Genomic DNA, 19172 nt, shown 5'->3' on the forward strand with positions numbered 1-19172 from the left:
TTCTTTACTAATTACACTTTATCCTTGCTCAGGTGTACCTCCCTAGAGATAAGATTTCTTTTTTTTTTTTTTTTTTTTTTTTTTTTGAGACGGAGTCTCGCTCTGTCGCCCAGGCTGGAGTGCAGTGGTGCAATCTCGGCTCACTGCAAGCTCCGCCTCCTGGATTCATGCCATTCTCCTGCCTCAGCCTCCTGAGTAGCTGGGACTACAGGCGCCTGCCACCACGCCAGGCTAATTTTTTGTATATTTAGTAGAGACGGGGTTTCACCACGTTGGCCAGGATGGTCTTGATCTCTTGACCTCGTGATCCACCCGCCTCAGCCTCCCAAACTGCTGGGATTACAGGAGTGAGCCACCGCGCCCAGCGAGATAAGATTTCTTAAGATACCCAATCATAAAACTGTCCCCACTTACTGACAGCACTCAATCTAGAGCAAATTCTCACTTCCTGAGACCCCTCCCCAAATCATTCTACCAAAGCCCAAATTCATTATGTAACAGGTCCTTCCTAGCACCCTCTTACTGAGATGCCCAGTGTTTCCCCCGGTAATAAACCCAAATTGTTATCTGAAGGTGTGTTCCTGGTGGTCTCTGGCTGGAGGATGCTGATAGAATTGCAGGTTCATGGAATTTCAACTGAGACTCTCACTGCCTTTGACTGGAACCTTTGACTCAGAAACAGTGCACGCATCTGAGACCCACTTGTGTCTCTACCTGGATGAGGTGCCACTCACCCTTGGCTGGGAACTAAGTTCATGCTGAATTGAACTCCAGGATTTCACTGAAGCTTTTAGTGTTGCATTTATCTTATTTTCTTAAGAGGTCCCACTTTGGACATTTGGTTTTTTGATCAGAATTCTATTGTTCTTTGGTGAAACTGTTTTCTAGTAACTAACACCTGCTGGCCTAATGACCTATCTATCTGCTTGTGTACTATCTTGATGCTGTTTGTCCACTGGGAGAGGATGGGAATAGGTCCCATAAATTTGTCTTTGAGCTAGCCCTAAGGGTGAAGTGGTCAGTTGGTTACTTCTTGGAGACACGCTGTGCCCCAAGTCACCATTGCAAAATCTCATAATGACTTCTTCCTCAGTCTTGTTCTTGTGTTCCTGAGAACTGCTTTTATGTTAGTTTTGTCCACTGATAAGCAGGAGGCTTTGTCTGGCTCCTGATCAATGATGACTTGACTTTGATCAAGCACCAAGATGCAAAATTCCACAAGCAGCAACCCATGGATGTGTTGCGGCTCTCATGGGGTCTCGGTCTTTTCAATCTAAAACTGCCTCCTCCACCACAAGCACAGGCTTTCTTTATGTTTTCTAATTACAGCCCTAACTCCTGTGCATATCTTTTTAAGTGCCACAAATTTCCAAAGACAATTTGGAATGACAGTGATCCCTTTGGGGGAACTTTTGATAGGAACAAAATTGTTCATTTGAGAGGTTCCTTAGAACAAAAAGGATAAAACAATTCTGACTATCCAATGGTATGATTTCTTTAATTGGTATAATGAGGTTTCTAAACACAAATCAGACTCAAAAATTGTCTCCCTTAAAGATTCAAAATGTGAGAAACTTAAAAACGGTCTCCCCTGTAGATCCACTGAAAACACATTTCAGTTCTTCCCATCTTTCCTCACCTCCTTTGTCTTTACATTTAAAACCTTGCTCAACTCATGAAGTCCTTATAATTGCCTTCTCCTCCTCCTCTCTCTTTCCCCTCCTACTTTAAATCAGTTGCACTACCTCATTGTCACTTAAAATTGCAACCCCTATGAAAGAGGCATCTGACACTGACTGGTAGCTAGTATTTAAGCTATGTGGTTGTGTTTAGCTCTGCATGCTATTATTAAGGACTTCCCGAATTCTAGAATGGAAAGACAGGAATTCATTACAGAATTCAGACTTATCTTGGGCACACTCAACCCAGACCTCTCTGACTTCTTCCAACTAAGCCACCTGTTGGAGGGGGCCAGGAGTTGCAAAAGCTTGGTTTAAAAAGGGTAACTAAAAGAGTAACTGGAAAGACCCAGAAGATGACTTAAGACACAATGAAATACACTTATACTCAATCAGGATATCTTAAAGCATATAAAGTAGGGCAGAATCTGTTGGGAGCTACACCACATCTCTTTCCTGCTAAAGTAAACTGGACCTTGATTCGGTCTTGAAAGCAGCAAAGAATGAATCCGAAGGAAACTTCAGAGTCAGACCCATCCAAATCCTTACCCAGTTTTTAGGATTAGTTCCTGATTTCCAAAGCCCTTTCCACTTTTTTGGTTGATGCTTAAAGTCAGAAAGTGTAGATATGGTACATAAACAAAACACTGGCTGGAAAATCCTCCCACTACGTGAACTTCAATATTTGGCTGAACAAGTTTAATTTTAAAGTGGCTTTAGATATCAAAAAGGATAAAAATCCAAACTAAGCTCATGGGTTTACAATGAAAGCAAATTAAAACAGATTCGCTTTTCCTCAAGGAATGAAAAACACTTCCTTTTGACAGAGACACTTATACTGTAAAAAAGGGGACCCTGGAAAAATAACAGTCTCATCTTAGCTAAAAAGAAAAAGGAACCACTGCTCCTCCTGAGGAATTAAGAAGCAACTCTGATGGAGATGGTAGGGCCCAATTCCCAATGATTCCCTCAAATCAACAAGGAGCACTATGTTTTAAAGTAGAAGGCAATAAACAAGGCTTTGTGAGAGACACAGGCACTACTCTGTCAACCATAAATCCTACTGTAATTTCCACTTATCTCCTGTAGGCATACAGTTGCTTGGGTGGTGGGAATTTCAAATAATCCTCAAATTCTTCTTATCACTCAAGCTTACACTGAGACTCGTGGTTTGCTCAACTAAACAACATGCATTTCTTCTCTGTGACACCACATCAGTAAATTTAATTAGGAGAAATCTTTTTTTTAGAAGAAATCTTTTACATCAATGAAACTGCCAAGTCACATGCATTTCAGATGACCTATTTCTAGAAACATCTGAAGACTTTCCCATGCATGATCTTTCAGGAGCTCAATTACATGTCACTTTGCCCCTCCCTATATGCTTGGCCTAATCCCAATTTGATGATTTTGTGAAGTCCTGGTTTTGTCCAGGCTAACAGTTCCAATGATGTGGAGAGTTCTAGGGGCTGAAATTCAAGCAGGCAGTCAGGCCTGCTTTGATGCCTAGATTAGGAATAATTGGTGAAGAGTGCTGAATTACAGTGTAAGTTTAGACCTATAACTTAATTTCCATCTTTAGAGTGGTACTAAACACGAGTTTTTATCTTAAAAAGACCACGCAGGTCATAATATGTGGATACTGGGGGGCTGAGTCACGAGAAGGGATTAAGGTGGTAACATCAACACCCACATTAGTCTGGGCACATTATTCAAAGCAGGGAAGTGTCTTTCCTTTTGGTAGGGGTGACCATGTGGATGAAGTACTACCATTCAGAGTACAAGACAGAGAGGTTGCTGAGTATAGATGCCAAATGTTGGACCCTATGTCTGAGGACATCTGAGTCCTGAATGATGTTCAAAGAGAGGCTTGGACAAATTCTAGTTAGTAGTAACTGGTCAAAAAAGGACTCTGCCACGTACCTGCCCAGATCTCTGAGGTTACGTGAGGGGCCATTGGAGCAGCCATCACCATCAGGGCACACAGAGCATCCTCAAATTCGGGGCTGTGGAGAATGACACTCTGAGAGGCTTGCTAAAGAAGAGGAAAAAAAAGTAAGAAGACCGAGGTGTAAAAATAAGCATGGTTAAGAAAGACCATTAACGTATCTGAAGTCCAGAGACACAAGCTGGTATAAAGAAACCCCCTTTGCCATCCATTTCTGCTTGGGACAAAGAACTTCCCCTACTTAATGATAGCACTCAGATAAACTACAGCAAGCCAGGTGTGCTAGCTGACCCTTATACTCCCACTACTTTGGGAGGCCAAGGCAGGAGCCCAAGAATTTGAGACCAGCCTGGGTACTATAGTGAGACCTCATCTCTATGAAAAATTAAAAAATAAAACAAAATTAGCCAGGCACAGTTGCACACACCTATAGTCCCAGTTAGGAGGCTGAAGTGGGAGGATCACTTAAGACCAGGAGGTCAAGGCTGCAGTGAGCTATGACTACACCACTGCACTGAAGCTTGGGCAACAGTGAGACCCTGTCTTTTTTTAAAAAAAAAAAAAAGCTCCAGCAGCAGCAACAACGAATACATGATGTTAACTTATTTAGTCCTCACCACTCTTTGAGGGTGGTATTCTTACCCCATTGGACAGATGAAGCAGCTAAGGATCAGCGAGGGAGGGCAATCTGCCCCCAGGCACACTGTAGCCAAACTCTTACGCACTCTGCTACGTTTCCTCTGCGCTGCAGGTACACAGAAAAATGCACCAAGACCTGCTCAAAGGTGTTAAACTGTGAAACACCTAGGGCAGGGGGCCTCTATACCCTACTTAGGGACCCCTATTCTCTTAAACACCTTTGGTCAATTCCGGCAAACATGGTTGTGTTTAGCTCTGTGTGTTATTATTAAGGACTTCCCAAATTCTGGAATGGAAAGACAGAAATTCATTACAGTTTCATTTCAGTTTCTTGCTTTATTTTTTCTGATTAAAAAACTAACACACACTCAGCACAGAAAATACAGGAAATGAAAAACTACTCATAATTATACAACCTAGAAAAAAAGGTATATTTTATCCTTGTCTCCAAAAATGCAAAAATGTGTATATAGATGCTTACTACATATGTAACATTTTCAGGATTGGTATTCTTGCCATATGAACACTTCCTTTTTTATAATTTTAAAAATTAATTTTTTTTTTTTAATAGAGATGGGGTATCTCACTATATTGCTCAGGCTGGTCTCGAACTCCTGGGCTCAAGCCATCTGCCTGCCCTAGCCTCCCAAAATGCTAGGATTACAGGTGTGAACCACTGCACCCAGCTCATATGAACACTTTTGTATCTTTTTTTTTGAGACAGAGTCTCTGTTGCCCAGGCTGGAGTGCAGTGGCGTGATCTCAGCTCACTGCAATCTCTGCCTCCTGGTTTAAGCAATCCTCCTGCCTCAGCCTCCTGAGTAGCTGGGACTACAGGTGCACAGGTGTGCAGCACCACACCTGGCTAATTTTTTGTATTTTTAGTAGAGACAGGGTTTCACCATGTTGACCAGGTTGGTGTTGAACTCCTGACCTCAAGCGATCTATCTGCCTTGACCTCCTGCAGTGCTGGGATTACAGGCGTGAGCCACTGTGCCTGGCCTTGTGTCATGTGTTTTTATTTAACATTATATCATAAACAGTTTCTGATATTAAGTATTCTTCAAGACATGAGGTTAATGGTGGTGGCACATTCCTTTCTTATTGATATGACGTAAGTCATTTCACAATTCCCCCATCAGAGGACACTGGGGTCTGAGTCTCTGTGACTATAAATTATCTGCAATGAACACTCCTTGATCAGAGGATGTAACACAATCAACCTGACAGCCAGAGTGCTTCCTGGCAAGGTTACACCAACCACACCTATCACTGGCGTGTAAAAGTCTACTTTGCCATCTTTGCAACAGCATGGGGAATAATTATGCTTTTATTTTTATTTTTTTGACAGAGAGTCTCGCTCTGTCACCCAGGCTAGAGGACAGTGGCACCAAACAGCTCACTGCAACCTCAAATTTCTGGGCTCAAGGGATCCTCCAGCCTCAGCCTCCTGAGTAGCTGGAACTATAGGTGCATGCCACCACACTTGGCTAATTTTTAAATTTTTTATAGATGAGGTCTTGTTATGTTGCCCAGGCTGGTCTCAAACTCCTGAGCTCAATCGATCCTGCTGCCTCGGCCTCCCAAAGTGCTGGAATTACAGGCATGAGCCACTGTGCCTGGCCCTGAATAGTTACGTTAAAGTATTCTCAGCAAATTTGACAGGTATTTAAAAAAAAAAAAAAAAAAAAAGCATCTTGTTTTAAATTTGCCTTTCATAATAATTAGAGAGGCAGATTTTATTTTCCTCCACAAATGTATTGGCTATTCCTATATCATTTTCTGTGAGTTATTATCTTTTCATATGCTTTGACCATTTTTGGTTAGGTATTTTCATATTAATATGCAAGAGTGCTTTACAAGGATATTAACCTTCTGTCTGACATATAATTTTTTTTAACATACTGAAAATGTCAAGTTTTATGTAGTCAAATTTGAAATTTTTTCCATTGTCCTTTTTTATCTTTATTTTACTTTTTAAAAATTACCTTTTTTATTTTATTTTTAGAGACAGAGTCTCCTGCTCTGTTGCCCAGGATGGGTTCAAGTGATCCTCTTGCCTCAGCTTCCTGAGTAGCTATGGCTACAGCTGTACGCCACCATGCCAGGCTAATTATTTTATTTTATTTTTTTATTTTGTTTTTGTTGAAGCGGAGTCTTGCTTTGTCGCCCAGGCTGAAGTGCAGTGGCGTGATCTTGGCTCACAGCATGCTCCGCCACCTGGGTTCACACCATTCTCCTGCCTCAGCCTCCTGAGTAGTTGGGACTAAAGGTGCCTGCCACCACGCCCAGCTAATTTTTTGTATTTTTTAGTAGAGACGGGGTTTCACCGTGTTAACCAGGATGGTCCTGATCTCCTGACCTCGTGATCCGCCTGCCTTGGCCTCCCAAAGTGCTGGGATTACAGGCGTGAGCCACCGTGCCTGGCCTAATTATTTTATTTTCTATGTGGCCCAGGCAGGTCTTGAACTCCTGGCCTCAAGTGATCCTTTCAGCTTGGTCTTCCAAAGCGTTGAGATTACAGGCAGGAGCCACTGTGCCTGGCCCCCACTGATCGTAAAAGCTTGGAGAGGCCTTCATTTTAAAGAAGCATTTGTTAATAGCTTCAATGAATGCTTTTGTTGTCCAGTAGCTAAGAACATTTGTTAACAAATCCTTTCCCTGGCAAGAAAAATGGTAGTCACGCTTAGCAAGAAGAAAGTCCATACTGAAAAGGCTGACTTTTGGCATTGGTGAGAACGATCCTGATCCATCCAGGTTAAATGAATATCAAATGTAATGATGCTGAGGAGGTATCACAATTCATTCATGAAATCAGACAGCCGGGGTGCAAAAAGCCAGAAGACAGGGAGGCCTGAGTCTGGTCCTAGCTTTGTCACTAATCAACCAGACATGTCATCTAACTTCCCTGGGCCTCAATGTCCTCATCTGTAAAATACTGGGGGAGAAGGGAGTTTGGACCAGAAAATCTTTAAGAACATTCCAGCATAAAACTAGGTTGTGACTATGGAAAAATGTTTCTTTAAGATAATCAAGCCACACTAAGGCGGTGACACAGTGGGGGGTGCTCTCTGTCCCTCTTGGGACCCTGTAGGGCCCCTTGCCACACCTTTCCCTCCCTCCTCTGCTAGCAGCAAATGAGGACAGGCCACTTACCGAGAGGGCACCACTGAGTCCCATCAGCTGAGAAATTGCAGAATTCAGTGAGAAGTCCTCTGTGAAATGGGTGGTCACCTATTAGTAAACATTCAATTATTCACTTATTTCAAAATTCTTTTAAGCTTTCCACAAAAAGACTGAATTATCAAAACAAAAAAAGGAAAATGAATCGGATGCAAAGATATTTATAAATATATCTACTATCTCAAATAATCACTATGTTTCATCTGCAAAAAAATATTTTAAAATTCAAAGTCAACACTGTTTCCACTGTTTAAGACTATTCTTCCACATATCTGGGATACTGTTGGTTCTCATAGTAGGTGCTTAGAGAAATAGTGCTAGTGGCTGGGCATGGTGGCTCACAACTGTAATCCTAACACTTTGGAAGGCCGAGGTGGGTGGATTACTTGAGGTCAAGAGTTCGACACCAGCCTGGCCAACGTGGCAAAACCCCATTTCTACAAAAATACAAAAAATTAGCCGGGTTTGGTGGTGGGTGCCTGTAATCCCAGCTACTTGGGAGGCTGAGTCAGGAGAATCTCTTGAACCTGGGAGGCAGAGCTTGCAGTGAGCTGAGATTGCGCCATTGCACTCTAGCCTGGGCAACAGAGTGAGACTTCGTCTCAAAAAAAAAAAAAAAAAAAAAAACAATGCTAGTAACATGAATAGAAGGCAGGACCCACTGATGGGCAAACTCAACATAACAGAAAACAGGAGTAAAGGATGCCACTTCTGCTTGGTTATGTGACTTTGCTTCACAGTGATGGTTTTTAGTCTATGGGATAAGATTAACTTTACTTTTTTTTTTTTTTGAGATGGAGACTCGCTTTGTCACCCAAGTTGGAGTGCAGTGGCGCGATCTCAGCTCACTGCAACCTCTGCCTCCCAGGTTCAAGCAATTCTCCTGCCTCAGCCTCCCGAGTAGCTGGGACTACAGGCGTGTACCACCACGCCAAGCTAATTTTTTGTATTTTTAGTAGAAACGGGGTTTCACCATGTTAGCCAGGATGGTCTTGATCTCTTGATCTTGTGATATGCCCTCCTTGGCCTCCCAAAGTGCTAGGATTATAGGTGTGAGACACTGCGCCTGGTCAATTTTACATTTTGAAATGTACAGTCAACATAAGAACATTAACAAAACTTGTCAGCTTTTTTATGTTTCTGTGCTTTTCCATTTTGATTGTAGGCAAGAATACAGAAAAGTAACACATCTTTAAGGATGTCAAGAGTTTCCAACTTGTTGAAATAACCCAATTCTATTATCTGACAAAATAGAAGAATTTGCCAAATCCAGGGAGAAAATATGTGGTATGAACTCAATCGCTCAGCCATCACTCAGACCCCTACATTCATTCAGCGAGCTCTGTTCCTCCACACAGAGAGGGTACAGAGGCCATAAATAAAGCTGAAGAAGTGTCAACAAATGAGACCATGCTGGACCCAGGGCCACTTCAGGTTATACACACCAGAAAGGCAAAAGCCTGCCATGCGTCATTGTCTTCATTATCAGAGTGCAGATGAGCGATGCTGATTAACTTTATGTCTGAATCAGCATACCTTTTTTTTTTTTTTTAAATCAGCTTAAGAAGAATTTGGGATATCAGATACCCATTACAATGACTTCAGATTTGCAGAAGTTAACCCACAATAGTTCACATGGATATTGTGTAACAAAGTAACTTGAGTGGGAAAGTCCTCACTACGTGGAGGACTGGGATTCTAATCTCTGCTCAGTTCCTCACTAGCTGTGTGACGTTAGGCAAGATATCTGGACATCATCTCTGTCCCTATCTGTACAATGAGGAGGCTACAGAGGACAGTTTCTTAATGCCCCTTCCAACTCTAAAATTGTGTTTCTGTTAATGTAACATATGCGGTGTCATCCTGGATGACAGGGTGATCCTGGATTTGGCTCTCTGCTTGGATGTGTTAAATGTAGAAACATGGAAAGTGGCAGCTTCCTGAGACCCAGGATGGACAAATGTCAGACATCATCAGAGAGCCATTTCCTGGGGGCATCTCTTTCCATTAGAACGTATGCACTGTTGATCCACCTTGGTAAAGTACCCAAAACAGTAGGGCCAATCAATCAAAGCAAGAAGGACCGCCATTGCCAGGAAGGAAGACCCACAGTGGCCCAACCCAAGGCCGGGAGGGCAGCAAAGACCACAGGCAAAGGTTCCCAAAGAGTGCTCGGTTACAGAGTTAACCACTGGAATTGGAGAGTTTCTGACCTGAGAGATGACGGAGTTCTTGTACTCCCAGAGCTTCCTGGCCTCAGCTTTCTCCTTGTTACTCAGCAGCTGAGGCTGGGGAGACTTCCCAGAAGCCCTGGCCTCAATAAACCGAGTTGTCAAGGTCCACAGTCGTTGTTGCCATCTCAGCACCCCAGGGAGAGCATCAGCTGAATTCAGCATCAATAAATGAGAAAGAGAGAGCACGCAACATAAGGGTGATTGACTTGGTATAACTAAGCGGAGAAAAACACCTGTGAATTGAAGTGACACTTCACTGCACCCTGATGGATTCCTTTGAGGGCAGGCTGAAGGATCCTCCTTGGCCTTCAGTGTCTGAGAATTCAGACCAGGACCAATTCTATCTCATTTTAGTGCCCAGATTCAGAGCACTGGATGGCAGGGCCACTCAAAGTGCTACCCACCAATGGTCATGAGCTCAGAAGCTTGGTCAAGATGAGCCCTGGTGCCCTGTCACCTTGATTAAGCAAGTCTGCTGGGACAAAAATGCCATGGAGCTAACATGGTGCTTGGGAGACAGCACTGACTCCTGCTGGTGCAAGCTCTTACCTTGTGGATAGCATGACTGTGCTTGCAGACATGCTGCTGTAGAGTGTGAAGTGCATTGACACAATCCCTGTCCTTGCAGGTATGTGTGTTTTCCACATTTTACACAAGCTCATCCAATCCAGCTGCTGGTCTGATCTTCTGGTAAAGCTGAATGGCTTTACCTGGTGGCCTTGGGTTATACCAGTAGCCAAATTAGGGTCAGTCCAGGTCTTTGTACTGTCTGGCCACTAGGCTAGGCATTCTCAAGCCTGAATGCACAGCAGAATCCTCTGGGAGGCTTCTTAGAAAGATTCCTGGAGCCTGTCCCCTGGGTTAGGGGTGGGAGCCAGAACCTCCACCTGTCTGTGCTTTGCAAGCCCCCCAGTGATTCTGAGGCAGCTAGTTCTAGGACTGGCATCTGTGACCACTGTTTCAGACCACACTTCCCACTAGCCACAGCACATCAAAATAAACAGTGATTTCTCAAATGACATGCATACTTCACACAAGGGTCAAGATTCCAGGCATCTGACTTCCTCTTCCCACAACAACACTTAGGGCAGATCACATGAAGTAAAAATGAATGACTGTTGGACGGGTTTATTCTAGAATAGCCAGATACTCAAGATTATTTTACTTCATGTCATTTTAGTACTAAACAACTCTGGAGAGACAAATCTCCCCTAAGTGGGGAGATGAAGAGTGCTGTGGGTGACTAAGAGGCCATAGGTAACACCAGGCCCAGACTCCTCCTGGGGCTTTCTGGATTGGTGAGGGAGAATGACACTGTTCTAGAAAAAACCTTCCAGGGTACATCAAGAAAGAGGGAACTGGCCTCTTTGGACTATAGCAGGCCTAGAGGTAGCCCAGAAGCCAGTCTGTCTCCAAGGAAACCACTCTCAAAGCGTGGTCCTCGTAGAGTGTGCACTGGAATCGCCGCTGAGCTTGTTCAAAGGCCACCTCCTGAGCCCCATTCTGGAGGCTGTGTCAGCAGGCATGGGCGGAGCACTGGAATCTGCATCTGCAACATGTTTCCCAAATGATTCTGAGGCTCGCTTATGTTTGTCAACACCTGTCTAAGGGTGGTGCAGGATGCTGGTCAAGCTGCTACTTGCTCTATGGAACTGATTCCTAGAATTCTCTACTACTGTCTTCAGCCAAGACATTTCCTTCCTCAAATTCCTTCAAAGTCCAGGGCAGATCACAAAGGAAGCATGTCAGGAAGAGGAAGGTGACTTACTTTTCACATCCCACAAGATATCCTTCTCAGGAGGGGCGGCAAAAAGGATGTAGAGCCGAATCGTGTCGATCCCATACTGCTCCACAACTTCCTCTGGGTCCACCCCATTGTGTTTGGACTTACTCATCTTTTCCCACGTCACCTCTAACTTCTCTTTCGTTTTCGCATGAACAGGAACGGAACCTAGATGCCAAAATAATCCATAGGTATGGTATGTGTGATTGTGAATTTCTTCTATAGAAATAGCATCAATAAGAAAAAACTGGGTGAGCAACAGAAAGTGTCCATTTGAAGAATCACACTAATTCACTTAACAAGCCGCTTTCTCTCCTTCTGTATTTTTATAAAAATATTTTTATTTTTAAATGAATGAGGCCCACCTTCCTCCCACAAACCTTCATGAATAAACAGTACAGTTATAATGGCCTGTGCCAGCTTTTTCTATAAAATAAAACAATTTCCCCCTTTACAAGTGAATTATTTATACACAAAAACGGAAAGTAAACAAGAATTTTGAAAAACTTGCACACGTTGCCATTTTCTTGATGAATTAAGGGTGTCTTATGGAAGTTGGCAGCCTGACCTGTCCCATCCATGTTGCAGTCACCAAAACATGATCTCGTACTCTCAGGGCACATGGAATTCACTTACCGGGCTCATGGTAAATGTGTTGGTCCCTTTGTGGTGCCAGCCACCCACACCCTATTCTTTGGAACCGTCTCCTCCCCTACTCACATACCACTGGTCTAGATGGTGCTGATGGAAGGGGTCTTAAATGGCCGCATTTGGATGAGGTGACCTTGTTGCCAAGCCCTACTGGAGAGGACTAGTAAGGGCACCTGGCAAGGCTAAGCCTCTATCTCACGAATTGGAGCTAAGAATACAGAAACTCAATTTCCATGTTGCTGAGCACTGGAACCATCAGGTCCTAGGAGATGGGGCAAGACTTGCCACTGCAGCTACCCAAGGTCACTTGGTAAATTGAAATTGGGGAGAGAAGAATCCAAGTCTGGCAGATGAAGGAGAACAGGGCAGGAGAACAGAGAGGAGCAGGAAGAAGAACTAAGAACTGGAGAGCTGAGAAAGAGAGAAGGAAAAAGGAGTGGCTGTTGACTTCCTATGAGCAGTGGGGCCTAGCTCTATTTTCTACAACTGGGTTTGGGTGGATTTCTTTTCCTTCCAGCCAAATAATCTCTGACTCCAACAGCAACCAAACTAACAGGGGACCGATGTACAGACCTAAAAGCCAGCTCCATACTTCATGAGAGTTACATCCATGAAGGAGACAGAAACCTGCCCTTGCTGATCAAAGTATTCTCACCCAGTAGGCAAGACTATGTGGGAAGGGAAAAGATGTTCACAATACTGCCTGACCCCATGACAGCAGAGAACGGGAGACTGAAGTCCCAGATGTTTATCCAAGCTGTGGTGAGACTCAGGGAACCACTGGCCCCTTTACCCTGCCCCAGGCTGTGTCTAGACCTTAAAATACTGTTGTGCAAATTAGGAAAAAATGTATCTTTCTGGGCAGAAAAGTTGAGAAGTTAGAAAAAGTCACCCTCTTTTGGCAGACGTGGCCCTGAAATGTATGGCTTGACAAACGGCTGCATTTCAGGCCCTACTGAAATCACAGCCTTGGCTTGGTTCTTTTGTGTAGCGCACAAACTGCACAGCTATACATGGGCAGCCTTGCCTGTTACAAAGAACACTTCACTAACTGTGAGGCTGAATTCTATGTGCACCTGAATTTAGCTCTTTCCCTCTGTCATCCATGCTGGAGAAACACTGACAGTTCTGCTTCTCCAGCTTCTTTTTCTCCCACGGACTGTTACAAACCTTGATATATTTTGCTTTGATGAGGTAATTGCATCGACTGCTTCCCTAAACCCTGTCTCTACTGTTTGGCTGGAGAGGCTGCCTACCATTTACAGGGTTGTCGTGTGACCTAATCTCATCCATTATGCACTAGTTTTTCTAAATGTAATGGTCACAGTGCTGGGGGTTTCTCACAGCTGTCCTTATGTATACTGCATGTCTCCACCTGTTTTCTTTTTCTTTTTTTGAGACAGAGACAGTCTTGCTCTGTTGCCCAGGCTGGAGTGCAGTGGCATGATCTTGGCTCACTGCAACCTCCACCTCCTGGGTTCAAGCGATTCTCCTGCCTCAGCCTCCTGAGTAGCTGGGATTACAGGTGCATGCCACCACGCCCGGCTAATTTTTGTATTTTTAGTAGAGATGGGGTTTCGCCATGTTGGCCAGGATGGTCTTGAACTCCTGACCTCAGGTGATCCGCCTGCCTTGGCCTCCCAAAGTGCTGGGATTACAAGCGTGAGCCACCACGCCTTGCCCCTACCCATTTTCTAACATGTCACATATTCCACGTGTGTGCTGGGTGCACTGATGCATCCTCACCATGGCACCTGAAGATCTGGTGATCCTCAGGGTGAAAATGAAGGGTGAAATGTAAAGGGTGAAGGGTGAAAATGCAGAGTGGAAGGAAAAGGCTTGGGAGAGCTGGGATAGGAGGGAAGTTCGGGGAATCAGGGGAAGGTGTTTTACTGGGAAATGCTAAGAGGGGGCTGCTCTAGGGTGCTATGAGTAAACAGAGTGCTTCCCCCCAAGGTTCTGAAATGTGCCACTAGACCATGTTGGGAGAAACACTGGGAGTACCCTAGTTCTGGAAGAATGTGTCTTGGGCCTGGGGGCTCTGTCCCTGAGGTGGGCTTTCAAAGATGGTCTGGGATAGGAGGTGATGCCTGAGTTGACTCTGTTACATACAAATGAAAACCCTGCCAGAAGCTGAGGTGGCACTTTGGCTGAAGGGGGCTGCAGCAGAGGAGCAGACAGCCAGTCCAGGACCAGGCTTCAGGGGGCACAGGCCCAGAGGGAGCTGAGGCTTAGAGACCACACAGCCAGCGGGTCTCTCTCCCGCATCCTCCCCCACTCTAGAGGCAGATGCCTGCTTGCTCAGTAGCTCTCAGGCCTGGCCTTGGCTCTCTGGGAGTACCTGGATGGGACCGATGGGGCCATTCTTACCTGTGAGATCCACTTCCTCTCTCTGTAGATACTGTCCAGATGGTAGGCGGAATGTCTGCCCCTTGATAAGGCCTTGGGCCAGCAGCTTATGAAAAGGCTCCCTGAGGAAAAATGACAGGAAAAGAAAACAGGAGGAGTGGGACATGAAGCATTGAGAAAACAGCAACACAGACCTTCCCTTGGATGGGCAGAAGTAGCTGCGCCTCATAAAAGCAGGTGGGCTGACCAAGGCCACTTATAAACCCCAGCTTAAACAAATGGCTCCTTAGAAATAAGTGATAAGAAAATAAATTCAGGCCGGGCATGGTGGCTCATGCCTGTAATTCCAGCACTTTGGGAAGCTGAGGCGGGCGGATCACCTGAGGTCAGGAGTTCGAGACCAGCCTGGCTAACATGGTGAAACCCCGTCTCTACCAAAAATAAAAAAAATTAGCTGGGCGTGTTGGTGGGTGCCTGTAATCCCAGCTACTTGGGAGGTTGAGGCATGAGAATCGCTTGAACCAGGGAGGTGGAGGTGGCAGTGAGCTGAGATGTGCCACTGCACTCCAGTCTGGACGACAAGAACGAAAACTCTGTCTCAAAAAAAAGAAAAAGAAAGAAAGAAAAGAAAAGAAAATCAAGTCAAATCTGTAGGTATTACCTACAGGTCTACTTTCTATTATGGTGAAGTGGAAAGAGCCCTAGGCCTCAGATTTGGAAGGCCTGGATTCAAAATCTCAGTTCTGCTTCTCAGCGAGTTCTGTGAGCCAAAGCAAGTCACTTGTGCTGAGTGTCAGTTTGCTTACCTATATAATGGGGGTTAAAAAAAAAACCTGCCTCGGCTGGGTGTGGTGGCTCATGCCCGTAGTCCCAACACTTTGGGAAGCCAAGGAGTGGGTGGATCACGAGGTCAGGAGTTTGAGACCAGCCTGGCCAACATAGCGAAACCCTTCTCTACTAAAAATACAAAAAATTAGCCGGGTGTGGTGGTGTGTGCCTGTAATCTCAGCTACTCAGGAAGCTGAGACAGGAGAATAGCATGAACCCGGGAGGCACAGTTTGCAGTGAGCCGAGATCGTGCCATTGCATTCCAGCCTGGGCGACAGTGTGAGACTCTGTTTCAAAAAAACAAAACAAAACAAAAAAACCTGCCTCAAAGTGTAGTTGGGAAGATTAAATAAAATGACTGCATCAAAGTACTCGTAAATTTTTTTTTTTTTTGAGACAGAGTCTCACTCTGTTGCCCAGGCTGGAGTGCAGTGGCGCAATCTCGGCTCACTGCAATATCCGCCTCCCAGGTGCAAGCAATTCTCCTGCCTCAGCCTCCCGAGTAGCTGGGATTACATGTGCCCACCACTAGGTCTGGCTAATTTTTGTATTTTTAGTAGAGACGGGGTTTCACCATGTTGGCCAGGATGGTCTCGAACTCCTGACCTCAGGTGATCCACCTGCCTCAGCCCCCCAAAGTACTGGGATTACAGGTGTGAGCCACCCCACCTGGCCTAAAAAAAGTTTTAAACCATACAAGTCATATATGAATATAAACCTTCTGTTCAAATCCAAACACTACCACTCCTTTCTAGGCCTATGTCCCTTTCAGGAGGCAGTTCTTATTAATAGTTTGGTATATATCCCTGGAAAAGTCTGGAGACATTTTTCAATGCCTTTGTGCACATAAATGTATACCTACCCACATATGGCTTTATAGATTTTTGGAGATTTATATAAATGGGATTATACCTTATGTATACTTTATGGTATTTCACTTAATGATATGAATGGATTTCTCCATGGCAGTTCATATAGATCTATCTCACTTTTTAAAAAGTTACCTAGTGTTCTGAAATATGAATTGATTATAACTCATTTATAGTACCTATTTTAAAAAGTAGTTTTAGTTATACCCTTACTGGGTAAATAGTGACATATAAACTTTTTCTCATAAGAGGATAAGAACAGGTTGAGCTTCATACTGAAATTATTGCAAATTTGCAGTTGTTTATTCTTAAGAATCTGCCTGATTCAATTTTGAGGCATTTCAGCAAGACCTATTCCAAACTCAAATAATGATTCATGGCGATACCTGCTGATAACACATGTTAAGTATTTCATGTTCAGGGTATCAGGTAGGAGCACTCATTTCCTGGAGATCCAGTGATGTTCCCCACAAACATCACCAGTACATGGCTTTGGTTGCTCAAGGTAAATTTTTAAAGGTGTTTTTAGGACAAAAGTTAGGAGGGAATGATCCGGATTCAAGGATGATCAAAATCAGCAGCATTGGCCAGGCGCGGTGGCTCACGCTTGTAATCCTAGCGCTTTGGGAGGCCGAGGTGGGTGGATTGCCTGAGCTCAGGAGTTTGAGACTGGCCTGGGCAACATGGTGAAACCCCATCTCTACAAAGTTGGCCAGGTGTGGTGGCACGCAGCTGTAGTCCTAGCTGCTTGGGAGGCTGAGGCAGGGGTTGCTTGAGCCCGGGAGGCGGAGGTTGCAATGAGCCGAGATCACGCCACTGCACCCCAGCCTGGGCGACAGAGCCAGACTCCGTCTCCAAAAAAAAAAAAAAAAAAAAATCAGCAGCATTAAGCCTCAAGAAGGGGCTGGGAATCCAAGGAATCCTGTTCTCAGGTCTTGTATTTTATCAAGTGGCACAACACTGCCACCTTCCGAGAATGGACAGAATTGCAACCTGCGAAAAACTGACTAACCCCAGCTGTTCAGCCCAAGGCTGCAACTTCTCCTGCCTCGTCTTTTATAACTTTTTTTTTTAAGGTAAACTGTTAAAGTATAGCACACATATTGAAAAGTGTGAGTCCTAGGGGTATAACGATGAATCTTCACAACATAAAACACACTTGTGTAACTGGCATTCAGCCCAATTTGCAGAACGTGAAATCAACCTTCTGTCCGCTTCCAGGCACTGTCTCCTCACTATGGGACCCTATAGCCTGACTGCTAACACTATCATTTCATCCGCCTGTTTCTAACCTGCTTGTAACCATTTCTGAGTGAGAGCTCTCAGGGAATGTCCACATGGGAGGCTCTCCCCAGAACTGGCAGGCAGGTCCTCAGCAGTGCACCCACACCAAGGCCTGCTAGTTACATGAACATATCCTAATGTCTGAAAGCTCCCAACAATGCAACTTGACAGTTGAAACTCTTCTGAACTGTCTTCTCCGAGGGTTGCAGTGCAGCAGGGGCCATCTCAGATGGATCATCTAGAGCAGGGATGGCAAAACCTAGCCAACTACCCCAGTGCCCTCGCCTACAACCACCCAGACACCATTCAACGACAGCAGCACTCCTGGTGCTCAGAATGAATCTCAGAATTCTTCTTCGTACCAGATAATCAGAAAGCACAGAGTTATTATGTGAAATGTATTGCTTATTTCTTCGGTATTTCTTGAGTGCTTGCTATGTGCCTGGCACTGAGCTAGGCACTGGGGATATAATGTTGGGCAAAGGAATCTCTGCCCTTGGGGAGCCAGCCTGTTTACGATCACTGAACCAAACCAATGCCTGACAACTCTCAGAGCTGTGAGGGAGGAAAAGAAAGAGTGTAGTCATATTTGAAGAGCTCCTCCTCCCAATCAAGTCCAAATTCCTCCGCGTAGCCATCCAGGACTTCTCCCCGTCCCCTGCCACTCCCTCTGCTCTTTCAAATGTTGCCCGCAGGTGCTTCCATGCCTTTACTCACGCCATTTCCCAAACTGTTATCAAAACTCTAGTCCTCCTTCCTGGCTCAACTCAAATGCCATCTCCACTGAGAAGGTATCTCCTGGTCAGAATTGGAATTAGTTGCTTTTTCCTTCCTGATGCATCCTGTGTAGTGCCTGTAATTGTATCTAGCAGCTATTACATTTTATTGTGTATTTAGGTAAGCTGCTTACCTGTCTTTCTCCCGTGAGGAGGAGGAGAATGATTTTTTTTTTGAGACAGGGTCTTGTTTTGTCACCCAGGCTGGGGTGCAGTGGCACAATCACAGCTTACTGCAGCATCAGTCTCCTGGGCTCAAGTGATATTCCCACCTTAGCCCCCACAAACAGCTGGGACCATAGGCGCGCACTACCACACCCAGCTAATTTTTTGTATTTTTGGTAGAGATTAGGTCTCACTATGTTGTCCAGGCTGGTCTTGAACTCCTGAGCTCAAGCAATCCTCCTGCCTTGGCCTCCCAAAATGCTGGGATTACAGGCATGAGCCACTGCTCCTGGCCTTGAAAATCCTTGAAGGCCACTCTCAGTCTCCAGTTCCTAATAGATGCTCAGTAATGTTAATTGCCTTGAACTCAATCAAGCTTGTTTCAGTGGATGAATAAACCTACCAGCAGCAGGGGTAGGGGATAATGTGAGTGGGACAAAGTGGGGGCAAGAGAGGAGGGAAGAAAGAAATGAGTGAAGGGGGGCACTGGATGCTATACTTTCCACCTAGCGCCACCATCTTTTTGCAGGGAGGGGTGCACTGAAAGATCCCAAGCAGCCGAAGCAAGAGAATGAGAGCAGGGGAATACCCTGATGAGTGCTCACATGGAATTTCCCAGCGGGGAAAGGGGCACTTCCCAGCTCCTAGAATCTTGCTCATTCCCAAGTGTTTTCCCTCCACTCTTCCAGGGAGCTAGGGAATGGGCCATAGGGCGCTGGGAATCTGGTTTTCACTCTCTTGGCTGAAGCTGGCCATGTCTACTCTCATGCGTAGTTTAGCTCTG

The 19172-nt window shown here is 45.0% G+C and overlaps 1 protein-coding gene across 4 annotated transcripts in view; it reads right to left on the reverse strand.

Annotated features, from left to right (window-relative positions):
* The window catches only part of LARS2 (leucyl-tRNA synthetase 2, mitochondrial), a 161182-nt gene that overhangs the window by 20998 nt on the left and 121012 nt on the right, over window positions 1-19172 (reverse strand). For all 4 annotated transcript variants that reach the window (XM_054480414.2, XM_054480415.2, XM_063661971.1 and 1 more), the window contains 5 exons: window positions 14488-14588; window positions 11452-11634; window positions 9663-9832; window positions 7423-7500; window positions 3603-3714 (listed from right to left, as the gene is read on the reverse strand). In XM_054480414.2, the coding sequence (XP_054336389.1) occupies window positions 3603-3714; window positions 7423-7500; window positions 9663-9832; window positions 11452-11634; window positions 14488-14588 (644 nt within the window). The remainder of the gene's footprint in view (window positions 1-3602; window positions 3715-7422; window positions 7501-9662; window positions 9833-11451; window positions 11635-14487; window positions 14589-19172) is intronic.

Source organism: Pongo pygmaeus, chromosome 2 (assembly GCF_028885625.2).
Source record: "Pongo pygmaeus isolate AG05252 chromosome 2, NHGRI_mPonPyg2-v2.0_pri, whole genome shotgun sequence".
Lineage (NCBI taxonomy): Eukaryota > Metazoa > Chordata > Mammalia > Primates > Hominidae > Pongo > Pongo pygmaeus.